The sequence below is a fragment of the Cebus imitator genome, unplaced genomic scaffold (genome assembly GCF_001604975.1).
Source record: "Cebus imitator isolate Cc_AM_T3 unplaced genomic scaffold, Cebus_imitator-1.0 Scaffold736, whole genome shotgun sequence".
Taxonomy (NCBI): Eukaryota; Metazoa; Chordata; class Mammalia; order Primates; family Cebidae; genus Cebus; species Cebus imitator.
The window spans coordinates 311,706-333,199 of record NW_016108051.1 but is presented as its reverse complement, the minus strand read 5'-3'; the positions used below and the strand labels follow the sequence as shown (position 1 = coordinate 333,199).

At 40.1% G+C, this 21,494-nt stretch overlaps 2 protein-coding genes across 15 annotated transcripts in view; one reads left to right on the top strand and one right to left on the bottom strand.

The window, feature by feature from the left end:
• EIF5B (eukaryotic translation initiation factor 5B) overlaps positions 1 to 8,324 on the top strand; it is a 60,155-nt gene extending 51,831 nt beyond the window's left edge. For all 3 annotated transcript variants that reach the window (XM_017519320.2, XM_017519319.2, XM_017519318.2), the window contains exons 18-24: positions 2,122 to 2,253; positions 3,449 to 3,580; positions 3,691 to 3,767; positions 3,899 to 4,063; positions 5,956 to 6,094; positions 7,315 to 7,476; positions 7,852 to 8,324. In XM_017519320.2, the coding sequence (XP_017374809.1) occupies positions 2,122 to 2,253; positions 3,449 to 3,580; positions 3,691 to 3,767; positions 3,899 to 4,063; positions 5,956 to 6,094; positions 7,315 to 7,476; positions 7,852 to 7,959 (915 nt within the window). In that variant the 3' untranslated portion in view covers positions 7,960 to 8,324. The remainder of the gene's footprint in view (positions 1 to 2,121; positions 2,254 to 3,448; positions 3,581 to 3,690; positions 3,768 to 3,898; positions 4,064 to 5,955; positions 6,095 to 7,314; positions 7,477 to 7,851) is intronic.
• Positions 8,325 to 8,896: 572 nt separating this feature from the next.
• Positions 8,897 to 21,494, bottom strand: part of REV1 (REV1 DNA directed polymerase) — an 84,239-nt gene continuing 71,641 nt past the window's right edge. For 6 of the 12 annotated variants that reach the window (XM_017519309.2, XM_017519315.2, XM_017519316.2 and 3 more), the window contains 11 exons: positions 20,654 to 20,874; positions 19,008 to 19,180; positions 16,328 to 16,430; positions 14,686 to 14,851; positions 14,254 to 14,456; positions 12,827 to 13,060; positions 12,120 to 12,240; positions 11,290 to 11,510; positions 11,045 to 11,201; positions 10,638 to 10,740; positions 9,364 to 9,773 (listed from right to left, as the gene is read on the bottom strand). In XM_017519309.2, coding sequence (XP_017374798.1) covers positions 9,662 to 9,773; positions 10,638 to 10,740; positions 11,045 to 11,201; positions 11,290 to 11,510; positions 12,120 to 12,240; positions 12,827 to 13,060; positions 14,254 to 14,456; positions 14,686 to 14,851; positions 16,328 to 16,430; positions 19,008 to 19,180; positions 20,654 to 20,874 — 1,814 coding nt within the window. In that variant the 3' untranslated portion in view covers positions 9,364 to 9,661. Of the gene's footprint in view, positions 9,774 to 10,637; positions 10,741 to 11,044; positions 11,202 to 11,289; positions 11,511 to 12,119; positions 12,241 to 12,826; positions 13,061 to 14,253; positions 14,457 to 14,685; positions 14,852 to 16,327; positions 16,431 to 19,007; positions 19,181 to 20,653; positions 20,875 to 21,494 lie in introns of all 12 variants that reach the window. The other 6 variants (XM_017519310.2, XM_037735156.1, XM_037735157.1 and 3 more) reach the window with 3 other exon arrangements.

Below are 21,494 nucleotides of genomic sequence, written 5' to 3'. Positions count from 1 at the left end.
AAAAAAAAAAAAAAAAAAAGAAAATGTAATTAAGAAAACCATAAGGAAGATGACATAGTTTCACTATTTGTTAAGTGGTGGTGGATCATCATAATGGTCCTCATTTTTTGTCTTCATGTTGAATAAGCTGAGAGGGAGGAAGGAGAGGGGGTTGGTCTTGCTGTGTTTGGTGGCAGAGGTGGCAGAAATTCTTAAGTGGACACATGCAGTTCAAGTCCATGTTGTTGAAGGATCAATTGTGGTTTTCTTTTTTTAACATATTTAATTGTGAAATAAAACATTGCTCCTGAAAAGTACACATAATATAGAAGAAAAGTTTAACAAATTTTTGGGAAGCAGCCAGATGGAGAATCAGAAAGCTGCTGGCACCCAGAGGCATCCTGTGTGCTTCTTCCTGATTGGCTCTCCCGCCTTCCTCTTCCCCTCCCCCACCTTTCTTAGAGTAACCACGGTCGCATTTTATGATAGTAACTAATATCTTTTATCTTTGCTTTGCTTTGTAGATTTTGTGTCTGAGAGTGCTTCCCTTAAAAGTGTCTGTGGACTTCTTTATGTAGAAATGGAATTATTCTCAGTGTGTACGTTTATATTGCCTTTTTTTTTTTTTTTTTTTTGAGATAGGCTGTCACTGTGTCACCCAGGCTGGAGTGAAGTGTTGCAGTCACAGCTCACTGCAGCCTCAATCTCCCCAGGTTCAGTTGATCTCCCACCTAAGCCTCCTGAATACCTGGGATTATGGGTGCGTACCACCACACCTGGCTAATTTTTGTACAGATGAGGTTTTGCCATGTTGCTCAGGCTGGTCTCAAACTCCTGGACTCAAGCAATCCACCCATCTTGATCTCTCCAAAGTGCTGGAATTATAGGCATGAACCACTATGCCTGGCCTATATCCGGCCTCCTTTAAAAAAAAAAATGTATATAATTTGGCCGGGCGCAGTGACTCACAGCCTGTAATCCCAGCACTTTGGGAGGCTGAGGCAGGCAGATCACCTGAGGTCGGGAGTTCAAGACCAGCCTGGAGAAACCCCGTCTCTACTAAAAATACAAAAAAATTTAGCCTAGTGTGGTGGTGCACGCATGTAATCCCAGTACTCGGGAGAATGAGGCAGGAGAATTGCCTGAACCCAGGAGTCGGAGGTTGCAATGAGCTGAGATTGCACCATTGCACTCCAGCCTGGGCAAAAAAAGTAAAACTGTTTCCAAAAAAAAAAAGTATATAATTTTAAGATTTCTATTCCATTATATGAGTATATCACAGCATATCTGTTCTGTTGATGGAATATGTAGGTGATCTCCAGCTTTTTGTTTTGTTTTGTTTTTGAGACGGAGTCTCACTCTGTCATCTAGGCTGGGATTACAGGTGTGTGCCACCACACTCGGCTAATTTTTTGTATTTTTAGTAGAGACAAGATTTTGCTATGTTGGCTGGGCTAGTCTAAAACTCCTAACCTCAGCCTTCCAAAGTGTTGGGATTACAGGTGTGAGGCACCACGCTCAGCCCAGTTTTTGAGTTTTGTTCTTACTAATGATGCTGCTGCTGTGAACTTTTGTGTATATCTCTTGATGCGTTTGTGCCAGTTTCCCAGGGTGTGTATACCTAGAACTGAAGGCCACACTTATCTACAGTGGGTATAACACATTAGATATTCAGTTGCAGTATTTCAGTTTCATTGTTTTACAACCTCATCACTTTTTTTGCCATTCTGGTAAGTGTGTAGCTCATTGCCATTTCAGTGTGCATTTGCTTAGTTGTGAACCCAGTTGGTCATTTAGAAATGTTTATTAGCCATTTATTTCCTCCTTCATGAAATGTACATTTTTCTTCTCCATTATCTATCTTACAGATGTATAAGTGCTTATATATTCAGGATACTGGTCTGTTAGTGTGTTTTGCTGTATCTTCTACTCTGTGACTTTTTTTTTTCCTGTGGTATTTTGAGAAATTGAAATATTTAATTTTAATGTTAAATTTATCAATCTTTTATGTTGTGGTTATTGCTTCTTGTGCCTAGTTTAAGAAACTTTACTCCAAGATCATGATGAGATTCTCCTATACCATCTCCTACTGCTAACCACTTATCAAATACATTTGGTAACAAATGTTTGTTATCTCTACAGAACCAGTATGAAAAGCATAAAGAAGTAGAAGCAGCTCAGGGGGTAAAGATTCTTGGAAAAGACCTGGAGAAAACCTTGGCTGGTTTACCCCTCCTTGTGGCTTATAAAGAAGATGAAATCCCTGTTCTTAAAGTAAGTTCATTTAATATTTTTTTTTCCTCAAAAGCTATTTGAGTTCTGGCAAGTGTCAGCAGTATACATGCTAGGGATGGTGACCAAAACTGCTCTTTGTCTTTGTGAAGCCTGCCATCACTTGGCTTCTTAGCAAACTCGATGCTTTTAAATTATTTCAGTTTGTACATTCCTAGGAATTTGTATCATTTTTATGTGTACTAGAATTCTAAAAATAATGCATTTTATTCAAATAAAAAAAAGAGTCAAAAGCTAGAAGTCAGCTTGACATAGTGACGCATGCCTTTAATCCCAGCTACCTGGGAGGCTGAGACAGGACAATCACTTGAACCCGGGAGACAGAGGCTGCAGTGAGCCGAGATCATGCCACTGCACTCCAGCCTGGGTGAAAGCGAGACCCTATCTCAAAAAGAAGCTAGAAGCTGTATATCCTTTATAGTTACTGCTAGTCATCTTAAAGCCTGTTTGCTTGTTTATACGAGCAGTTGGCCCACGTCCATTGTAGTTTCATAAAAGTAGACTTTGAGCCATAGTTTGTTCACTTGCCAAAAAGAAAATACAACTGTTCCCAGCACATGGCTCTTGTGTTCTAGGGCCATGTTTATTTAGGCAGCATCAAGTCATGCCATTGGGAATAAGCTCTCTTAGGGCCAGTGACAGAATAGGGCAGGCCTGCCTCTTCGACTAGTCCTGAGTATGGAGTAGACTTATGTCCCTTCAGTGGCATTGATAAACTTGTCCTGGTTAAAAATCTCTTCTCCATTTCCAGAGGAGCAGTGATGGAGGAAGGAACTGCTGAGATCATGAGATTATGGTAGTTCCTATCATTATCAGTCAGGCTGAGCTTTTGGGCTACCATAACACATTACATTTATATGGTGCTTTTTTAACTTTAAAAAAAATTTTCATCTCTACTATTTAATTCTGCCCACCCATCTACTGTATTTGCCAAGTGAAGCAGAGATTAAATGCATTTCAGAGTTAGTAAACCTAAGACAAAGGTGAATCAGGATACAGCTTGTGTATGGCTCCCAAAATCTCCTCCATTCCAGCACAGGTTCTGTTATGCCTTGCTCTCTCTAAGCCTTAGTTTCATATTTGCAGATGAGTACTTACCAAAGAGAAAAACACAATTTTTAGACTGCTGATGATAGAAGTGTGTTGACAGCCTTATCAAATCTGATTTCCTTTCAAGGATGAATTGATCCATGAATTAAAGCAGACACTAAATGCTATCAAGTTAGAAGAAAAAGGAGTCTATGTCCAGGCATCTACACTGGGTTCTTTGGAAGCTCTACTTGAATTTCTGAAAACATCAGAAGTGCCCGTAAGTAATTACACCTAGCTCCGCAAGTGAGTGGTGGTTGGTCGTGGTTTTTTGGTGCCATCACATTACCTGATACATAGAGATAAACCTAGAAACTCCCATTTTTGCAGTATGCAGGAATTAACATTGGCCCAGTGCATAAAAAAGACGTTATGAAGGCTTCAGTGATGTTGGAACATGACCCTCAGTAAGTAATTTCTCTTGCTATGAAGGCTTTCATGTTACTTACCTATCTTAAAACTGTTCTATCTTAAAACTGTCCTTTATGACATACTCTGTTTTTGATTGAAGGACCTTTGATGTGTTTTAACCTTTTAGGTACGCAGTAATTTTGGCCTTCGATGTGAGAATTGAACGAGATGCACAAGAAATGGCTGATAGTTTAGGAGTTAGAATTTTTAGTGCAGAAATTATTTATCACTTATTTGATGCCTTTACAAAATACAGACAAGACTACAAGAAACAGAAACAAGAAGAATTTAAGTAAGTTACTGTTTTTATTTACTTTAAGTCTTTGTGAAAGAACATGATTGAGAATTAACTGAATTCCAGAAAGGGCTGTAAACAGCAAAAGCATGGCATTTACTCATCTACCAGAGGCTGCATGCTGAAGTGGTGTGTTACAAACGAGCCCAACATACTGGGGACATTCCAACAGTGTGCAAACAAGTCTTGTCTATGACCTTTCAGTTTAATGATCTTGGCAGACTTGGGTCTCTTTAACAGGTTAGTAGTTAATTAAATTTGGGGACTTCTATCTTGTAGGGGTTGTTTATCTGGGATTACATAGAAGTAACAAAATTTGAGTGAGGAAAACTGGTAAATAAGGTAAGAGATTCTGTGGGAAAGAAATCCATTCCTATACCAAACTTTGTAAGTACTCACAGTGCGTACACTGCTATAGTGGTAGAGGAGGGATCAGCAGAGAACCAGGCCAGGCTCCCTCCTCCGGGAAGTGTGAGGACACTTTTTCTTTTTTTTTCCATTCAGACAGGGTCTTGCTCTGTCACCTAGACTGTAGTGCAGTGGCACGATCATGGCTCACTCCAATCTCTGCTTACTGGGCTCAAGTGATCCTCCACGTCAGCTTCCCGAGTAGTTGGGACTGTAGGCTCACGCCACTATACCTGGCTGATTTTTTGTATTTTTGGCGGAGACGGGGTTTTGCCATGTTGGCCAGGCTGGTCTTGAACTCCTGAACTCAAGTGATCCTCCTGCCTTTGCCTCCCAGAGTGTTGAGATTATAGGTTTGAGCTACTGCACCTGGCCTGGGACATGCTCTTATGTGAGACAATCAACACATGTATGAGAAGCGCTGAAAAAACAAAGCAGGGAAGGGCCTAGATAAAGAGAGAAGGGACTGTGATTAATGATGTGGTTGGGGAAGGCGTCTCATCTCTTCAGACAGTAAGCTGCACAGGTACATGGTGAGTGTCCAGATAGAATGGCAGTGCAAGGCAGAGTGACCAGAGGGGACAGTGATAAATGAGGTCAGAGAGGGTGGCGGGACCTGTATTGTCAAGGATCTTACAGGCAATGGGAAGCATTTAGCTTCTCTTAAGTTGTGCAAGAAACCATTGCCAAGGCTGTTGATTCACAATCAGACTGGTTAACTGGGTTGTTATGTGGACCTTGGGTTGTTAGGAAGTGAGTGGCAAAAGCCTCTCAGGATGCTTCCATAGTCCAAGCAAGAGGTTTAGGTGATTCAGACCACACTGACGATAGGAGTGATGGCAGAGTTTGGAATACATTTTTAAGTGGAGCTTACTAGTAAACCTTAGGATTTAGACTGGTATGTGCTCATTTTAGATCATGAAACCTCAAGTACCACTTGATTAGGAAGACTGCTGGAAACTTTTAAAGCACTTGAAGCATGTGCTCAATACGCAGGGTAATTACGTAGTGGCCTTTTTGGATCAAATGGTTTGGGAACATGGAGAAAAGGAGGATGATAATATGGTTTGATGTCTGTGTGGTCCCCCAGTAGCCTACACATGTGCCAAACGAAGACCTGTTATCAGGTACTGCCTAGGTTCTAAGCCCTAGAGTGTGGCTGCCATTTTCAGCAGCCAGGCTCAGTGTTTTAGACTAGGAACAGAACCTGTGATACAGCTGTTTTTGGGGGTAGGATTTTAAAGAGAAGAAAGCAAAGACTTGGGGAGCAATAGAATGGGAAGGAGAAAGTTAAGAAGAAAAGGAAGAAGTACTTGCCTTGGGTATGGGTAGCTCTGGGCTGCAGCGCCCTGCCTGCCCCTCTCCTGTGGCCACTGAGGAAAGCTGCTTTCCTCTAAAGGCAGAAGCCTCATGTTCATCTGCACTTTTTCTTTCCATGTTTAAGTGATTCTATAAGCTTAAAAATTCTTTTTTGCTTTCAGGCACATAGCAGTATTCCCCTGCAAGATGAAAATACTCCCTCAGTACATTTTTAATTCTCGAGATCCGATAGTGATGGGGGTGACGGTGGAAGCAGGTCAGGTGAAACAGGGGACACCCATGTGTGTCCCAAGCAAAAATGTAAGTTTCAGTTGTACATTTTGTTTCCCTCCTTCCTGACTAGACACAGGCTAGAATTACTGGAAACACACCCATGCAGGTTCCTGTGTGCCTGCCTCTTGCATGACCCAGGCTGTGTCATTGCTACCGATGCTCTGATTCCTTGGGGAAAGTGCTAGCTGCCAGCCATCTCCATTAGAAACTTGCCCCTTTGTAATTACTCCTTATTCTATCTGGTACCTAGAGTTCCTAATGGACATCCTGTTTCCTGACAGCCTTTATCGCAGTGGCTCCAGTACCCACTGGCAAGCCTTGCTTAAGTCGACTATTACATAGACAGTTGAAAAATTGTAGATTACCCCCCCCATTTCTTATAAACAACCTCTTTTTTTTTTTTTTTTTATGTGTTATAATCCATTACCTTTATTCTTTTGATACTCAGATTATCCAGTGTGGTCAGAGGATTTAAACTGGTTCCTGTATCCCCTGTATTCTTGACACACAGCATGCTGGAGCATCTTCTTCCTTTCTGGTGCAGTGAAATGTTTCAGCCTCATCTAGTACTTTCCCTGCCCCCAGCCTGGTTTCTGTAATGGGCAATGGCACTTAGAAGTTGTCATAGCTTCTCTACCATTTCAGTGGACTAAGCCAGGACATTTATTTGTGGTAATTATTTTCTATGTGGCTTTGGCCTCCTAAACCAAAGCTCTCCCTGTTTTCCCTCTTAGTCTCTTGAATGTTTTTCTCCACAAGGGAGTCAGGGTTTTTTCCCCAAAACTCTGAGATCACGTCACTCATCTGCTCACAGGCCGTCATTCTTAAATTTCAGGATGAGGTCCTCAATATGACCTCATTCCCACCAGTCACCTCAAGCTCATTCCTGACTCAGACCCTTTGTCCCTGCTGATCCCTCCTGTTAGGGCGCCTGTCACGTAAAACAGTACAACAAAAATAGAAAATGACATTGGGTCAACAGGGCACTTGTAATGTTTTGCAGAGCATATTATCTCCTGTCATTCTTACAACATTGTGAAGGGAATAGGCTGTGTGGTGGTGCTAGCCTAGTTTACCAAATGAGAATGTTACACTGTGAGACATTAAGTGATGAGTGAAGGATCGCACTGCCATGACTTTTAAAACAGTCTCTTGTGCTCCAGTTCTTATTTCAGCTGTCCAGTCATGGAGCCTGTGATGGGCATGAATTCTTCTGCATGCCATTGTAATTTGTTCTTATTTTATAGTTTGTTGACATCGGAATAGTAACAAGTATTGAAATAAACCATAAACAAGTGGATGTTGCAAAAAAGGGACAAGAAGTCTGTGTAAAAATAGAACCTATCCCTGGTGAGTCACCCAAAATGTTTGGAAGACATTTTGAAGCTACAGACATTCTTGTCAGTAAGGTAAGTATTTCAGCAAACATGGCAGACTCTTCTTGGGTCACCTGTACCCCATAGCTCCTTGGGCTTCAGGTTGATTGTAGAATCTGATGGGGCTGGATCCCCCATTAGGGCTTGATCTCTAGCTGGGCCTTGTCTGTTGAGGAAGTTGCCCCGTCAGGAAAGCGGCACCAACAGAGAAGCAGCTAGGACTTTTAGGTCCCCTTGTGCCTGACATGCCAACCAGATGTGATTTTGGAATTCTACTCCCCTAGGTAGGCAAGCCCTGTTTTTATTTCTGCTTAAGCTTTATTAAAGTGACAGCAGGCATCTGGGGCCACAGATTTGGTACATGTTTGTTACGTTGTGTTTACCCTGTTTGTGCCTCGGGAATTGCAGATCAGCCGGCAGTCCATTGACGCGCTCAAAGACTGGTTCAGAGATGAAATGCAGAAGAGTGATTGGCAGCTTATTGTGGAGCTGAAGAAAGTATTTGAAATCATCTAATTTTTCCACATGGAACAGGAACTGGAGTAAATGCAATACTGTGTTGTAATATCCCAACAAAACAAGACAAAAAATGGAACGGATTTATCTGGACACTAATGGACTTAAATATGGAAGGAAGAAAAATAGGTGTATAAAATGTTTTCCATGAGAAACCAAGAAACTTACACTGGTTTGACAGTGGTCAATTACATGTCCCCACAGTTCCAATGTGCCTGTTCACTCAACCCTCCTTTCCCCAACCCTTCTCTACTTGGCTGCTGTTTTAAAGTTTGCCCTTCCCCAAATTTGGATTTTTATTACAGATCTAAAGCTCTTTCAATTTTATACTGATTAAATCAGTACTGCAGTATTTGATTAACCAAGCTTCTGCAGATTTTGTGATTCTTGGGATTTTGATGTCAGAAATACTTCTTTATTTATGCATATTCTTCCCAGCATTCTTCTGCCATATGCCTTTTAGGGCTTTTATAAAATAGAAAATTAGGTATTCTGATATTTATCTGCTTTGTGTGAAACCATGGTGTAAAAGCACAGCTGGCTGCTTTTTACTGCTTGTGTAGTCGTGAGTCCATTGTAATCATCACAATTCCAAACCAAACTACCAATAAAGAAAACAGACATCGACCAGTGTTAGGCTTCCATGTTAGTGTAGCTTCTCTCCCAAAAGTTGTCCTCCTAGGACAAGAACCATCTTACCAACAACTGTCACACTACCTTGAATGCCAGCACCTGGTAACAATAGAGATTTTTATACATTAATCTTGGTATGGTTTGTCCTAGAAAATTCCATCATGCATACATTTCCTGATATTTGGGTAGCAGACAAACCTTAATGATTCATTCATAGTAAGTAGTAATCTGTAGCTAGTTTTATGGTTGTTTTGAAGTCAGTGTGGGGTGTCTGAGGAAAAAGCTCCAAATACCCACTAGCATAGACTTTTAAACTATTTATTTTTATTTTAAAGTCATGGCAAAACATATAGCATAAAAATATTTTATATACGCTTGAAAATCTATACCGTTCTTTTTATCATCAAAGTTTCTCAATGGCCAGTAGAGGCAAAGACAATACCACACCTCTGATCTGTGGGACAATAATGTTCCCAGGAAAAAAAATCTTCAAGTGGGTGTGAGGGTGTTTCTAATTCAAAATATGTAGATTTCTCCGCCTGGAAGAAGTAAAGATTTTCTTAACATGCTCCTGTGTTCATGCTTGGAGACAAGAATAAGATGGTTTAGAAGCTTTACCCTTTCTTGGAACAAGCAGAATCCCGGTCTGAGACCTCTCAGGAATTTCAGAGCTTAGCAGTCTGGCCTGGAGGTTTTTCAGCCTTTTAGTATAATAAACAGTAGTTGCTTCCTAGAGTTGAGTTTTTAAGGATTCACAAAAAGGAGCCTGTACAAAATATACATACAGTTCTTTATTAAACAACTGTAAACACTTCACTGTAAAAATCCATAAAACTTTATAAACAAACATTTTGTAAATAGAATCTATGCTACAGTAAAAGAATTAACACAATTATTTACATGCAATACTGACAAATTTGGCACTTTTTGAAAAGAAATGTACAAAACACTTGCTTTAAAAGAAATTTAAAATTATAAAAACTCCAAGCATTACTATCATGCACTTTGCAAATACCTCACAAGCACTTATGGCACAGCTATCGGAGAGCATCAGGCTCTCTGGTTATATTTATGTAACTTTTAATGTGCTTCCATAAGTTTGTTGTAAAACCACCTGAACATTGTCAAGAATAAAGTCAAATGCCATATTCCAAACCGATTCCACCGATTGCTGCATCAACCTAAAGGTGGGGAGAAAAGAAACATCATTAGAAAAGGTCCTTAAAGACTCTTCCTTTTTACATATAAAAATTGATTTTGGCCAAAAAAAAAAAAAATCCTGGCCAGGTGCGGTGGCTCATGCCTGTAATCCCAGCACTTTGGGAGGCCAAGGCGGGCAGGTAACTGAGGTTAGAAGTTCAAGACCAACCTGGCCAACATGGTGAAATCCCATCTCTGCAAAAAAAATACAAAAATTAGCTGGGCATGCTGACACACCTGTAATCCCAGCTACCCAGAAGGCTGAGGCAGGAGAATTACTGGAACCCAGGAGGCAGAGGCTGTAGTGAGCCACTCCAGCCTGGTGACAGAGTGAGACTCGTGTCTCCCAAAAAAAAAAAAAAAAAAAAAAAAAAATCCCAAAACACCCAAAAAACAATTTTCTTTTTTTTGAGACCAGGCTAGAGTGCAGTAGTGCAATCATGGCTCACTGCAGCCCCCACCTCCCAACTGGAACCACACATGCCACCATGCCCATATTATTTATTTTTTGTATTTTTTAGTAGAGATCGGGTTATGCCATTTTGGCCAGGCTGGTCTCAAATGATCTACCCACTTCAGCCTCCCAACATGTGAGCCACTGTGTCTAGCCCACTTCCTATGGTATTTTAATCACATGTAAGAAAGACCTTGAAGACAACACACTTTGACCTTATTTACTACTCATCAACATAGCCCTTCTTTCTCTGGGATTTCAAAATAAAGGATATCACTTTTTCATTAATCCTAATGAGTAGTTTCCCAGAAAGTTTAAAACTCAGTAGCACACCCTCAATTAGCCATTGTGACATGCCTTTTTTTCCCATTTGATAAAAGTGATGAATTACCTTTTCATGTATTTTATAACTAGATCCAGTTTTTCCAAATCTTTTTCCTCTATTAGATCAGTACAATATTTCACAACTTGCAAAATGTCTTCTTCCATTGGATCTAGGAAGGGGAAAAACTTCAAATAAGGACCAGTATATCTTTTTGAAGGAGAAAGGCAGAGATCTGCAAGGATAAAGGAAAACTGCATTTCTACAACTATACCACTAACTTACAGCTATCAAAGGAATGGGCTTTGTTACTTTTCAAAGCAAGCCCCAGAATTTAAAAGATTTAGGGGTAGCTCCTTTAAGCTTATTAGAGTTAGAGGAATGGGTTAAATCTCCATAGTTTTGTCTGTTTATGTTCTCAAATCATGAGACCACTACATCTCAGCCTTGGGCCATCTAACACAGGCCAAGCCAACCTGAAATAGTAGTTATCCATTCTTTGAGCAAAGTCTTCACATCATTGAATTCAACAGCTCCAGCTAGATTGGGTGCCGGAGGTCTAACACAGCCAGCTGGGTCAGGCTGCAAACTAGAAAGGCCTGGCACACCTGAAGTAGAAGCAGAGAGTTCTTCCTGTTAAGAAAACAAAGGGTAAAATTGCAATATTCACACATTATCCAGGTACATTAAGATCTCATAAAGGTTCACGTTAAAGAATTACCAGGGGTTTCTCTGAAGGAGGTCCTTCATGTTTTAGAAATCCATCAATTAACTTCTGGGGACTCCCACAGGCCCCTGGCAGAGTTTTTGCAGGACTGTTAAGCAGCTTGTTTTTTAAAGGACTCTGAATCCTTTTTGGGGAACCGATGGGTTTTTTTTTCTTGTTTCGTTTCTTTTCTTTCACTGCTGCTGGCTTTAGCTGAAGTAAAGGATTCTTTGGCACTAAAAGAAGATGGATATAAGATCCTCCACAAAATGATAATACGAGTACCGACAGTCTACATTGGGTTCTCTTTCCTCCTCCCAAATGTTAACAGTCTCCCTAGCCCACCCCTCACCTCCTGCCAGGAGTGAGAGGCAGTGAATGGCAATGGCTCAAAGTGCAGGCTCTCCAATTCTCTCTTCGCTTTGCCACTTACTAATTTGACTTTTGGCATATTGCTCATCTATGATAAGCAGTAATAAATGTGGGTTTGGTGTTTGTGATGCACATCCAGAAACTTTCAGATTTTGTTTTGAACATAAATTCTTTGATGTATTCATCTCAAAGGACAACTAGCTGGACAAGTAATTCAAAACGCCTCTGGTAATGTCCTATTCCAACTTTTTAAAAACTAAAAAGTGTATTTAAATCATGAAAGTACAGACACAAATCTAATTAGAAATATGATATTTACTCATATTGTATACTTCAGATATCCCAATACGAAGAGCTCTTAATGCAACTAATAGCTTAGACTTTGGCCATTATACACTGCCAATAATTACACACTAGACTGACTCCATTACTCTTTATTTTCATTTTTGTTACATGCCACTTCCAAGGCTCACCAGATGTGCTGGCTGACTGCTGGTGAGTGCTATTCTCGCTCTGCCTTTGTCTTTGATCATATGCTGCTTTCAACTCCCTTTGAAGTTCAGCAGGAAGGGCAGCAAATACCTCAGGGTCCACCTAGTGGAAAAGACAAGGTCAAAGTCAAATCTGAACTAATTCTAGATGGTAACTGGTTTATGTTTTTCACAAAATAGATTTTGTTTTCAAATAATACTTTTCTGATCTGTACGAATTCTTAACAGGTCCCCAATTATCAAACCTGGTTAAATCTTCAAAATGTTTACAGCAAGAATAAGGAATTAAGAATACTAACTTAAGAAAACCCACTACAACAGCAGAACCACCAGGGTAAAATGCACTAGTAGAAAATGGGAAGCAAAACATTAAAACAGGAACTCAGGCTGTTACTGTCCCCCATGTGGGATTATACATCTCCACTCTGTTGTATCCAAGTGTGGCCATTGATCTGTTTGGGCCAGATCAATGTGTTTCTGTCTCACCATGCCTTCCCCCATGTCTTCCCTCTGCTGCTTCAGCAGGAAGCTGCAGATGCAGAAGATGGAGACAAGCCTGCCCTCCCCTCCCCTCCCCCATGGAAGTGGTGTAAGATACAGAGGAGAAAGGCAAGTGACACAGGGCCTGAACTGGAGCAGCGGGGTGAGAATAATGAAACTACAGCAGAGGGTCCTCACAGTTAACTTACCTGTGAAAATGCTGGAAGGGCTATTATATTTATTCCTGTGTCACTGTTCGATTCTTGAGGTTCTGGTATTTGCAACAAGACTGTCCCAACTGGTTGTGGCAAAATTCCTGTATTACAGCCATTTACTGGTTCTTTCTTCTTGTCACTATGTGATTCTGCTTGCTGAACAGCACAGACTTGCTCTACTTGTTCCCGGAGATCAGGTGGAAGTGCTTCTAAAACAGACTGATCCAGCTATAAAATGCCGAACACAGAGTCTGAAGTTAAAGCACGCTCAGAGATGAGGTGTTGGGGAATTAATATGCCACTTTAAATTTCAGTTTGAACACTGTGGATAACCAATGTAAGTTACAGACCATCAAGCTACAAAAGCCACCCTCAAATAAGCACATTTTTGGAATGTCTTGGCCTTTTGTCACTGAAGCCTGAAGTAGTATGTATAGACTGGAGAGAAGTGTATACACTACCAGCCACCACCATGTGACCAGGTTAAGGCCGAATAAACTCAGGGAATGTCCTGCAATTGGAGCCAACAGATATGGATAGCCTTGGTGAAGCTCAAACCAAATCCCACCCCTGGGGAGGGGGGAAGGCCCGAGGCACATGTTTAAAGTCTGGACAGGTAACAATCCTGGGTCAAAGGTTCACTTTTCAGATGAGAGACTCCCCAAAAATACAAATAATTGTACTCTGAGAGTGGCACGCTAGAAGAAAGGGTTTCTAGAAGCTGACTTTTCTCTAACTTGCAGGACAGAATCCACTGTCCTTTAGCCAGGACCTCCCTCCGCCTGTCCATGCACGTTCGGCTCTTTGGAAACATGCAATCCCATCAGCTGGGTAGGCCAATCTTAACTTGCCAGGAACAACTGTGGGTATCTGTCACCAGCAGCTGGGAACCAATACAACAAACATATCAGAATTACCCCATCCCCTAGTTTTACAGCCAGTATTTAACATTTCCTTCGGCCTCCTTCCATGGAGGGGAAGTGGATGGAGGAACAAATAAACTTCCCAATATAGCTTAAGGTGCTACCATGCCAGCAGTACAGCCATGCTGGCAGTACGCATGTACAGCCCATACAAGCTGAATTAAACCATCCCAGAAACCTGTTTGCAAATACTGCAAAAAACCCTTTGAAGTAAGGCCTCTACTTCGCCACTAATCAGTAAGTCTACATAATGACCACTGTCACAGACAATGGCAGTTCACAGGAGGCCTGCCTTTCAACCACGCTTTATAACTTGCAAGAGTTGCAAATCTTTGCAAAAGTACTTTCACTCGACCCAATTATTGCTTACTTAGAATCAACATCATGACTTACCCTAACAAGTGGCCCTTTCTCCCTTTCTTAAACGGGTGAAGAAATAAAAATGCCATTTTCATTTGTAAACAACTTTTGTACTTATTTAGGACCATAAAAGTGTACCTGGGAAGGTGACGGGACCTCTATACTAAGGTTAAGTCTTGACTGCACACTGACAGGAGAATGCAGACCATTCCATTTCCCTGAAGACTCAGTCTTGTTAGTATCAGGACTGATACTGGTAGGCAGATGTGCAGGAAAATGTGGCAAGAAAGTGCAAGTTCTAGAAGCAGATGATATTTCCAGATCCATAGCAGCCAGAAATACTACAAAGAGAAAATACAGAAAATAGCCTCTTCAGATCATTGGGCAGGGCCTTTAATCCCTGATTTCCTCTGTCTATTGCAAATAAAATAACTTTATTATTGACTCATCATAATGAAGAATATAAATATTTTTTAAATCACATAACGCTGTGTCAATTTTAAAACCAACTGCCATCTTTCCAAGGACATAAGCAGCGCTTAAACAAGAACGACGCTGATGACCACCAACCTTCTTTGTGCTCCTCTTCTGTGGATTTCTTAGCTTTCTGAACTTGGAAGATATCACGGACAGAGTGTGACCCACGAGGAAAGTGGCTTGACTGAATCGATGGGCGACTGGGACATGTGGAAGTGTTTGGATCAGCTGGAACCAACTGATTAACATGAATCCCAACCTAGAACCCAGAAAAAAGAAGTGCTTCTAGGAAAACTAAAGTGAAAATATGAATTCAACTAAGCAAAATCCTCAGCAAATCCTTTTCACTATCTCCTAGATCCTGTTTATAGAATAAAGGTAAATCAAAGTATTCAGTCTTATATATGACTTACTACAAAAACAATTTCTAGATTTTCATCTCAATCTTGAAAGTATCCAATTCTCCCAAAATACACCAAAAGGTCTTTAAAATCAGAAAATCCAAACAAGTGGAATACTGTATTCCACTGATGTTCTAGTCAACTGAGGTTTTAAATTAGAATAAAAAAAAATTTGAGGACAGTCTACTTGGAAACGTCACGATTTTTATCTTTTTAAAATGAAACACTTTTCAAAAAATATTGGTGGGAGTGAAGAACAGTACATACACCGCAGATCCCTCCATAAAGTGCCACTGTAACAGCATTTCAGGAAGAAATTTCACTTATGGCTGGCTTAGTGACTAATACTTCAACAAAGCCTACATCAAGCCAAAACAACCCTTACTTACACATGCACACATAAAACTAAAGCTCTAAAGATTTTTTATTTTGAGATAGCCTCACTGTGTCACCTAGGCTGGAGGACTCATGCAAGCTCTGCCTCTCGGGTTCAAGTGATTCTTATGCCTCAGCCTCCCGAGTAGCTGGGACTATAGGCATGCATTACCACACCTGGCTAATTTTTGTATTTTCAGTAGAGATGAGGGCCAGTTACGGTGGCTCTCACCTGTAATCCGAGCACTTTGGGAGGCTGAGGCAGGTGGATCGCCTGAGGTCAGGGAGTTCAAGACCAGCCTGGTCAACATGGTGAAACCCTGTCTCTACTAAAAATTAAAAAATTAGCTGGGCGTGGTGGTGGGCACCTATAATCCCAGCTACTTGGCAACCTGAGGTAGGAGAACTGCTTAAACCCAGGAAGCAGAAATTGCAGTGAGCTGAGATCGCGTCATTGCACTGTAGCCTGGGCAACAGAGCAAACACTCCATCTCAAAAAAAAAAAAAAAACCAAAAATCTACGGCTTTGACATTTTGATGCCTTTTGCCTGTTTCAAAGGCATCTTGATGTGCCTGTGGTTTCACTTCCTTCTAGGTCTTCATACAGCAGAGTATGTGTCTGATTAAAAAGGACCTTAAAGTTACAAAATTTATGTATTCATACTCCTAATAGTTATATCCACTTCTAGAAAACAAGAACAGGGGGAACATGTATATTAGCCCCTGGTTAATTAGGGGTAACTTGGAAAGTACAATAAGAATCTCAGAAAATTATCTGAAAATGAAAGAGATCAAATCAGAGAAAGTCAAGAATTTTTGTTTCTTTTTTTTGTATCACAAAGCAGCTAAAGATCTACATATGAAGTCCCTACACCCCAGCAATAGGCCTTCTGAGAGCAAGCCTCAAATGAGAGAAACATTATAGAAAGTCAGAATTTACAATTTTATAATACACTTACCCCTCTCATATCCGATATATTTAATTTCATTGTATGAAACATGTTTAGCATCGCCGTTCCAATTATTTTTCCATTATCTGTTGCCTGGTCAAGAGTTACAGTCCTGTAAGTGTTAGAATTAAGAAACAAAAGCTTCATTCCATATGTATTCACTAGTGCTTCAGTAGTATGGAACTGTTTAAAGAGTTATAGAAAAGTTGTAAACAGTTACAAAGAAGGTTATAAAAGTGAATGCTATAATCTCCATTCAAGGAAGCCAAAAATACTAGTTACACTGGCAACAAAGGGGGAAAAGAAAAATTATGCAACACTGGAACTTTAAGGTAACAATAATTGACACGTGGGTCAACTGAAAATGAAGTTGAGAAATTTAGAAAAAGATAAATTTTAGTTAACACATACACAAATAAATAACATTCTCCAACCAAAGTACAAATGAATGGTAAACACAATGTTCTTGATTCCAAGAGAAGTTTTAGGTTCTAAGATTATGTACAAATAATATATGCTGAGGTACAGCAAATATTCGAATTCTCTGTATTTTGGTTCTTGACTCTCCTTTCACTGTGTTTATAGAAAAAGCCAATATACAATTCTTAGCTCTTTAACAGCTCCTGAAGGAGGACCAAATGATTCATCAGCATTATTAGGTCCCAAAGATGTGCTGACCTCACCCACCATTTCATCAAAGCCTTTTGAGCTTCTCTGGCATGAGCAGAGTGTCTCATGGCAAATAGAATTCCTAACACAGTGACAGATTAATAAATTACTATCAGTTCTCTTTCCAAAGGAAAGTTATTTTGGATGGTCCTTTCCATGTATAATGAACAAATAAAGTTCTACACCTTTAAACAGGAAATATTCCCAGAAAAAAATATAAATTGAATCTGACTTTCCCTCAGAAACTATTTAAAAAGATAATTGAATTATTTAATCAACTTATAAAAATGGCCCCTAAACGCTGGGCACAGTGGCTCACACCTGTAATCCCAAAACATTGGGAGGCCAAGGCAAAAGGACTGTTCAAGACCAGCCTGGGCAACAGAACGGATCCTGTTTCAATAAAAATAAATTTTTAAAGTAAATTAATACCTGACAATGCTATTTACTATTTGAGATATATATGTAACACTTAGGTAGGTAAATATAATAATTCAAGATAATCAACTGATAAAAAAATGTATTTTATAAATTATGTTTTTTAATCGTAATTTATAATTCCTGCTTTCATGGTGAACAAATGCATTAATGGTGAACTTGGGAGTTTCTCTGTTTAAGAGCAGTCACCTCATAATCTAGCAATATCATCATATACATGAATGTACTGTGTATGGTTGGCATGAGTTAAACTTCAACAAAACTATATAGTCCCTTATAAGTAGCTTTCAGTGTCAAAAGTCTCAAAATTTTGGTTTAATAGATAAAACACGGTTTTGGTTTGACAGGTAAAATGACATGTAAAACCAAGTATCTTCATAGTGGTCACAAATCTTACATGAAGTTTAATATTAAGTGGCTGGCCCTGACATAAAAAATCAAGGTTTCAGAGGCCGCTGTGGCTCACGCCTATAATTCCAACACTACGGGAGGCTGAGGTGGATGGATCATTTGAAGTCAGGAATTCAAGACCTGCCTTGCCAACATAATGAAACCCCATCTCTACTGAAAATACAAAAATTAGCTGGGTGTGCCAGCATACACCTGTAGCCCCAGCTACCTGGGAGGCTGAGACAGGAGGATCGCTTGAATCCAGGAGACAGAGGTTTGCAGTGAGCTGAGATCATGCCACTGCCCTCTGGCCTTGGCGACAGAGCCTGACTCCATCTCAAAAAAAAAAAAATACAAAAACAAAAAAATAGGGTTTTTAAGTGCTTTTACCAGTTTTCAGACACTACAGTGATTCATTCATCTTTTCACCAATTAAATTTACGCACCTATGTAAATGAAGTTGCTCTCCTTCACCTTCATTTTTATAGCTACTATAGTCTGTCTTTGTGTATCATTATTGTTATTTTGAGACAGAATCTTGCTCTGTCACCCAACCTGAAGTGAACTGGCGTGATCTCGGCTCACTGCAACCTCTGCCTCCCAGGTTCAATTGATTCACCTACCTCAGCCTCCCGAGTACCTGGGACTACAGGCAAGCGCCACTACGCCCGTCTAATTTCTGTATCTTTACTGGAGATGGGGTTTCGCCATGTTGGCCAGGCTGATCTTAAACTGCTGGCTTCAAGTGGTCAACCCGCCTTGGCCTCCCAAAGTGCTGGGATTACAGGCATGAACCACTGTACCTGGCCCATATCATTGCTTTTAAGAAATACACTGAAATTTCCCTAAGGAATAAAGTTTTACCAAGTCCAAAAACTATAGCAGTCCCTTTGGTCTGTGGCCTTGCCCTTTCTGCCAATGCAGGAAAGTTAACAGCCTGAAGACCCCAAGCAAGGGCTGCCAAGGTCAGGAATGCTGTCAAACCAACCTCCACGTGTGTAGGCCTGGCTGAAACCAAGTGTGTTAACCTAAGTTGAATGCCTTGGACTGATGCCTGCTTCTACAGAATGCCAGGTAACATGGGTTTACAGCTCTTTATTCAAACTCCTCCTTGGTTTTCTTCATTTTCTATTACTTAGAACAACCTGTACTGAAATATAATTACCAATTATCATTTTTGAGATGAGCTTACCTGGCAACATTATCACAAATTCCATGGCCTCCAAATTTTGCAGTTTCTACAGGAGCCCCAGGCTTTCGTACCATGATTTTGAGAGTTAGACGTTTACCCTTCATGCCAGTGGCTTCTAGTCTTCTTTGAATTTCTTCTGAAAGACTCAGAAGAAAAGCTTCTGCCTCTTTTGGCTATGGAAAGACAAACATGAAGAAACTTCCATTCCACTTTCCTATGTACCTAATAATTGTAAGTATTTTAACTTTGAATATTAAACATGTTGGTCACTCACTATCATGCTCAGCATCTATTAAAAAGAAATGTGGGCCGGCCACAGTGGCTCACGCCTGTAATCCCGGCACTTTGGGAGGCCAAGGCGGTCAGGAGATAAAGACCATCCTGACCAACGTGGTGAAACCCCATCTCTACGAAAATATAAAAATTACCTGGATGTGGTGGGGCACACCTGTAGTCCCAGCTACTCGGGAGGCTGAGGCAGGAGAATCACTTGAATCCAGGAGGTGGAGGTTGCAGTGAGCCAAGACACTGCCACTGTACTCCCCAGCCTGGTGACAGAGTGAAACTCCGTCTAAAAAAAAAAAAAAAAAAGTGACTAGGCATGGTGGCTCAAGCCTGTAATCCCAGCACTTTGAGAGGCCAAGGCAGGCGAATTGCCCGAGATCTGGAGTTTGAGACCAGCCTGGCCAATGTGATGAAACGCTGTCTCTACTAAAAATGCAGAAACTAGCTGGGTGTGGTGGTAGGCACCTGTAATCCCAGCTACTCGGGAGGCTGAGGTAGAAGAATTGCTTGAACCCAGCAGACAGAGGTTGCAGTGAGCTGAGATTGTGCCACTGCACTCCAGACTGGGCGACAGAGGGAGACTCCATCTTAAAAAAAAAAAAAAAAAAAAGTTTGGAATACCCTCAACTATTAAATAAAAATACCCACCTTCTTAACAAAGTAAAATTAATGAGTACTTTAAAAGATATTTTTCCTTTATTTTCTATGCCATCAATGACTTACTGAAATTATTTTGTAATTATGTTAATAAGTTATGCTAATAAAATATGTGTTCCAAAACTGTGCTAGCCCAACCATCCTCTATCTCCATGCCTAAGGAAACAAACTCCTGAGGTCCACAGTGTAGGCACGAGTGTAATTAACTCATCACATTTCAAATCCTTATGATATGGTGTCATTTGTACATACAAATTGAAGACATATCCAAATCCATAATCTGAAGGAAAATGGAAACTACTCAGCCATCTGTGCTGTAGCTTTCCAAAGGCATGCAAAAGGAGGGGTTCACTAAAACTTAATTTTAACTACAGCTTAAAAAGCATTTCAACATTAAAAATATTTTTCTCATTTTTTTTTCACTGTAAATGAAAATAATTATAATCTCAAGTTCTCTAAGAACTAGCCCCCAAAGCATAATCTTTTAGTATATCTCCCCAAAAGCTAGGTTTCCTCAGTCTCAGTCCTATCTTAGGCTATACCTTTTCACACATTGCCTTAAAAGACCTTCTTGAGGCTCTGGGAATACAACAGTATTAAGACTTAATTTCAAGCATCAAGAGTCTTATGGTTTCATTAGAGAGGTAGGACTATGTAAAAATATAAAGAACAACAGATGGTAAAATCTGTTCAATGATCAGTACCTGGGTAAACCTGATTCCATAGTTGATCTCAGCTGAAACAGATTTTCTCTCCTTCTCAGTTCGAACTGGTCTATCATCCAAGCCACGGCAGAATCTATAAAGCATCTGACCTGTTTTGGGACCAAATTCTTTCTGGAGTTTTGCCATGGTCATATACTGCAAGTCTCCACACGTTTTAATTCCCAAAGATGCCAACTTAGATTCCATTGAACGTCCAACTCCTAGGAAAGGGAATATATGTAGTTCTTTATGCAGAATAAGCTACTAATAACAACTGTATTAATACAAAATACCCACCATTTATGCACAAAACAACTAATTTAAAATAATTTTTAAAGTCTTTAGGTGACATGACGGAAGCATCCATAGGCTGAAGAATTTTTTGGTGCAAAATCATGCTAATAGGAGTATTTCTAGAATCTACTTCTCAATTTGGACTCCACAGAGATGAACCAGAAACTTTTAAAATATGTGTAACTCAAGTTATCAAAAATGTCACTTTCCTTATTAGTGAATAATATCAAAATATGTATCTTATTTACAAAATCAACTAAGAAATCAACCATCATTTAAACAAGTCTATAGTGTGACTTACAAATATACTAGCTGACTCACAGAATATAAGGGACTCTATCATGATTTCAGTCATCATCAAATTTCACAATGGTTTCAGCTGCATTTTTTCAGTGAATAACAGAACAAGAATTCAAAAAATGGGCCCAAATCTAAAAATGCTACATGCTATCATACTGAACAAAAGTAGTACCACTGACCTGAGGATGAAGGATCCTAAGCAAACCAACTGGTGGTTCTCTCTGAAGAGATATTAACCCTCCTACAG